The sequence below is a fragment of the Microtus ochrogaster genome, linkage group LG4 (assembly GCF_000317375.1).
Source record: "Microtus ochrogaster isolate Prairie Vole_2 linkage group LG4, MicOch1.0, whole genome shotgun sequence".
NCBI lineage: Eukaryota > Metazoa > Chordata > Mammalia > Rodentia > Cricetidae > Microtus > Microtus ochrogaster.
The window spans coordinates 19,635,859-19,641,013 of record NC_022030.1 but is presented as its reverse complement, the minus strand read 5'-3'; the positions used below and the strand labels follow the sequence as shown (position 1 = coordinate 19,641,013).

The window sequence follows — 5,155 nt, the reverse complement described above, 5'->3', positions numbered from 1 at the left end:
TCTCTCTCTCTCAGATAGGATCTTACATAGCCCAGGCTGGTCTCCAACTCACCATGATCACTAGCTGGTTGATAACCTTGAACTTCTGACCCTCCTGCCTCCAGCTCCCAAGTTCAGGGATTACAGGTCTGCACCACATTGCCTGGATTATGCAATGCTGAGGATGGAACACAGAACTTTGTACATGCTAGGCAAGCGTTCTACCAACGGTGCCACATCCCAGCCTACTGCTGGCTTTTGAAGGGATTCATCTGAAAACATAATTCCTCCCCACAAGAAAACAAGCAGAACCCAGATTCCTGGCAAAAACAAAGTAAAGTTTATTTAAGAAGCTCAAGTAGCAGTGAGATAGGGGTAGGAGAGAAGAGAGGCTCCGGGGTGAAGCCCCTCCTCTCACCCACCTAGTGCAACGATTATGAGCAGCTGGCTGGGACGAATCAGGAAGGTGGCATCTGAACCCCACAGCGCATGTTTGCTGGAACAGCAAAGTCTGAAAAGAAACCTCAAATGATTCTGAAGACTCAGGAACGACTCATGTCTCACAGAGACCCAGAAGTGCTCAGGGCTCTTTTGAGGGACTACAGTTCTAACCCTCAGTCCTTCCCTTCAGACCCCAGCCTCCTCCCTCAGACCCAGGGGTCCAGGCCCAGCCTCCTCCTTCAGACCCAGGGGTCCAGGCCCAGCCTCCTCCTTCAGACCCAGGGGTCCAGGCCCAGCCTCCTCCTTCAGACCCAGGGGTCCAGGCCCAGCCCTCCTCTCAGTTCATGGAGTTCAGGATCCTACCCCCTCAGATCCTCGGATTCACACCCTCAATCACTTTCCTCAGACCCTGGGTAAACTCACCTATCTGCTGCGGCTTGGGCAAGTTCAGATTGTCCATGACCTTAATAAACTCCTCACAGGTGAGGGTGAGCCGTGGGTTCAGAGTCCGTTCCTCCTCCACAGTAGAAACTGTGAGCCCTGTCGGCCATAGGGGAGGGGAAGAAGAGTAACCAGGGTCCAACACCTTGGGCGACTCAGAACTACATTTCCCAGGAGGCCACCCAAGCCTGAGACGAACTGGCCCTTTCCTGAATGGTTCTACGACACTGACCCGCCTCTCTTCAGGCACTATGGGAAATGTAGTTCCTACAGTTCCCCGCACTCTAGGAGGACGTCCCAGGAAAACCTCTGCCCTGCAGATGTATCTTATTGTTTTACATCCACACAGCACGCCCACGCACATAATCTTCTGAGCCACAGGAATTTCTGGGTTCTGTAGCCTCCTTGCCTCATGAGGACAACAGGCAGAGGGTATTCCCCTGCGTTAAGCGACAGAGGGCTGTCATGGCCTCTGGCAAGCCCTCACCGTGGTAATCGTGAGCAGGGTAGATTAGACAGTTGCCTGGAAGCGTGAAGATCTTTTCATGCACAGAGTGGTACAAAGTCCTAGCACAACCTGAGGAAAGAAAACTCGGAAGTCAGAGCGTCACAGGGACAAGAGGAGCCTCCGACCCCCTTCTTTCAGAGAAGAACAGGGAAGATGGAGGGATTATGGCTAAACCCTCTCCCTCATCTCCTGCCTAGAAAGCCCGTGTTTCAGAAACACAGAGAAGAAAGGGCATTCTGGGGGTGGAACACCATATATGAAGAACCGATGACCGGTGAGAAATTCATAGGGATAATTTGTGATTCGGTAAGGTCGCACCGAGAGACTGTGAAGTACCGGGGGTTGTGACACCCTACCTGGGGAGGTGAAGGAAGAGCTCTGGGCCAGCAAGGTGGACATGGGGACAAGGGGAAGAGTGACTCTAGGATTTAGATACAGAGTGCTGAGTCCTGGGCTGGAGGGAGGCTTCGGGAGTTCAAATCCCCAGAACGCAAAGCAGGGTGTGGGCCATGCTCCTGTAACTCGAGCTCTGCAGGCAGCAGAGGCAGGGGGACCAGCCCAGGTCCTCCAGGAGACAAGGTGAAGCATACAGACAGGGCATCTGACATCTGCCCTGGCCTATGAGCACACCCCCAGCCACACACAAGTGCACATATACCACACACAGATATACAAAAAATTTCTGAGTCCTCAGTGACTAGGTAAAAGGGAGGTTAGGAGTCACAAGCCAATCTAACTGCCGCCTAAAGCTAAACCCCAAAAGTTACACTGCCCCCTAATAATTAGACAACACACAGTAACAACACTGGCGTGTGTTTGGGTATGTGTGTGCGCACGCATGTTCTATGTTACCCAAAATGACCTTAGACTTTCTTTTTTTTTTTTAATTTTATGTGCATTAGTATTTTGCCATGGGTTTCTGGTCTCCTTGGAACTGGAGTTACAGACAGTTGTGAGCTAGCTGCCACATGGGTGCTGGGAATTGAACCCGGGTCCTCTGGAAGAGCACTCAGTGCTCTTAACCATTGGGCCATCTCTCCAGCCCCAACCTTATACTCTCGATCCTTCTGCCTCCACCTCCTGAGTGCTGGGATTTAGAGTACAGTTCAGCTGTTAGCAGCTGATGAAGTATGAGTATTGCATCTGCCCACTGAGCTACACAGCCCCGCGACACATTCATGCATTTATTCTTGTGGCTGCATTTTTTTTTTTTTTGAGACAGGGTCTCTCTACAGAGCCCTGACTGTCCTGGAACCAGGACCAGTTGGCCTCAAACATGCAAAGATCCTATTCTTAACATTCTCACACACACCCCCACACTGAGATCCTGGGCTGGAGAAAGGAGTTGGTCACCTTGTTGGAAGTCTGTTCGTCCACACCCTCGGATCAGCAGGGCATCTCCAGTGAAGGCCATGCTCTGGTCATCCAGGACAAAGGTAACACAGCCTGGGGTGTGGCCAGGGCTAGCCCGAGTCTCCAAGGCCTAGCAGGGATGCAATGCAGAGAGACAGTCACCAGCAAGCTTCACCAGTCCTCCCTAAAGCCCCATCCACCTGAGAGAAACAGCCGAACAAAGGACCACAGCAACCATTTGGTTTAAAGTTAATCTGAAGACTGGGCATGGTGGCAAACACATTAAACAGCGGTCCTCGGGAGGTGGGGGCAGGAAGAATTGATGTGGTTCACGGTCAACCTGAGCCATGACAGGACCCTGTCTTGGGGGAGGGATCAATTTGAATCAGTCAATCTTTCTTTCTTTCTTTCCTTTCTTCCTTCCCTCTCTTTGACAGGATCTCCTGTATCCAGGGTGGAATCAAGCTTGCTATGAGATCAATGATGACCTTATCTTCCAGACTTCCTGCCTTCATCTTCCAGCTCTGGGCTTGTGGGTTTGCTCCACCAGGCTTAGTTTATACAGTGCTGGGGATGGAATCCAGGGCTTTGTAGGTTTTTTGTTTTGTTTTGTTTTGTTTTGTTTGCCAAGTGTTTTGGCAGCCGAATGAGACACATCATCAACCCAGACTGAAGCTCTGAAGAACAAAAATACCCCAGATGGGTTCCCAAGATAGTCAGATAGCCAGAGGCGTGCATTTGTAACAGGCTTATACCACAGGGGTCATACACTCAAAAAAGAGAATTATTATTTTGCATCTCAATAAGAAAATAGAAAAATAAACACCAGGCTGGGGATATAGCTCAGTAGGCTGTGCACACACAGGCTGTGGGTTGGGCCTGCAGCACTACCAGAAAAACAAAGGCTAAATTAGCATTGAGAGGGCTGATGGACAGGGGAGAAGACTGTGGGTAAAGGTGCTTACTGCCAAGCCTGAGGACCTGAGTTCTAAGCCTGGAACCACATGATGGACAGGGGAGAAGACTGTGGATAAAGGTGCTTACTGCCAAGCCTGAGGACCTGAGTTCTAAGCCTGGGTCCACATGATGGACAGGAGAGAACTGGCTCCCTCAAATTATCCTCTGACCTCTATATTTATGCCATGGTACATGCACACATATGCAAATGAATGTGATAAAAACTGAGTGCTGTTGTTAGAAAGAAACTTACTGGTATTTCAAAAATGCTTGATATAGTTACAAATAGTTTACTATCCAATGGGTGCAAAAGATGGGTTATAAAGTCACTTCTACAGTGAGATCCTTGTGCTGGGTAGCAGATGCCTATAATCCTATTACTAAGGAAACTGAGGCAGAAGGAGCGCAAGTTTGAAACTAGTCTAAGCTGCAAAGTTCCAGGCTCCCTGAGCTCCGAGGGAGACCCTGCCTGAAAGGAAAAAGCGGTGCTCTTGGTAAAACAAAAAGTTACCAGCTGAACATGTACTCTATTCTGTTGCTTTTCTTGGTGGTGTTTTGAGACAAGATCTTCCTAGGTAGCCCAGGCTGGCCTTGAATTCATGGGTCTTCCTGCCTTGGCCTCCCAAGTATGGGAATTACAGGCATGTGCCACCCTCTTCTCTTCTGTTGGCTGATGGTTTCTAAGGGTCTCAGGCCATCACAGCAGAGGCATGGTGGCTTGGGCATGTAGCAGGGACTCCTATTACAATGGACCATTAGGCCCTGATTCTTTCTCTTCCTGGCTCCCTGATGCAGACTCCCTGTCATGATGGCCTGCCCCAGCCTGGGTTCACTGCCAGCTCTTTGCAGACTGGACCTTGAAAATGCTGAGCAAAGGTCCTTGCTTCTTTTTAAAAACATTTAAAATTGTACTTTATTCACTGTGTGTGTATGCACACATGTGTTCTTGTATGTGAGCATTGCTGTGTGTGTGTGTCCGTGTGCATATATGCCATGGCTTGTGACTGTTGGACAGATGGCGCTGGTTCTTGAACTCCACCCCGTGGGTCCCAGAGTAAACTCTTGTCATCGGAGTGGGCAGCAAGCACCCCCTACCCGCGGAGCCACCTCACTGGCCCACATCTATCTGTTTACGTTGGGAGCTGGAGAAATGGAATCACACCACTCTTGCCTGGGACCAGAGTTCTATAGCAAGCACCCAAGTCAACCACGTTACAACCACGTTGACACTCCAGTTCCAGGAGATCTAACACCCTCTTCTGGTCTCTAAGGGTGCCTGACATGAGTACATCCTAATATGTGAGCACACACGCACACACACTCACACACACTCATACACATATATACACAATTAAAAATAAGTATTTTCATGATATTTATCATAGACATTTTGACACAGTGACAGAAAATTAACAGCCAAAGAATACAACATGGGAGTACACGGTAAGAATTCAACATGGGAGTACACGGTAAGAA

General features: G+C 49.5%; 1 protein-coding gene across 1 annotated transcript in view; it reads right to left on the bottom strand.

Annotated features, from left to right (window-relative positions):
• Positions 1-296: 296 nt before the first annotated feature.
• Positions 297-5,155, bottom strand: part of Ethe1 (ETHE1, persulfide dioxygenase) — a 14,678-nt gene continuing 9,819 nt past the window's right edge. The window contains exons 4-7 of the mRNA XM_005361113.2: positions 2,723-2,852; positions 1,349-1,438; positions 844-960; positions 297-490 (exon numbers count right to left, since the gene is read on the bottom strand). Coding sequence (XP_005361170.1) covers positions 438-490; positions 844-960; positions 1,349-1,438; positions 2,723-2,852 — 390 coding nt within the window. The 3' untranslated portion in view covers positions 297-437. The remainder of the gene's footprint in view (positions 491-843; positions 961-1,348; positions 1,439-2,722; positions 2,853-5,155) is intronic.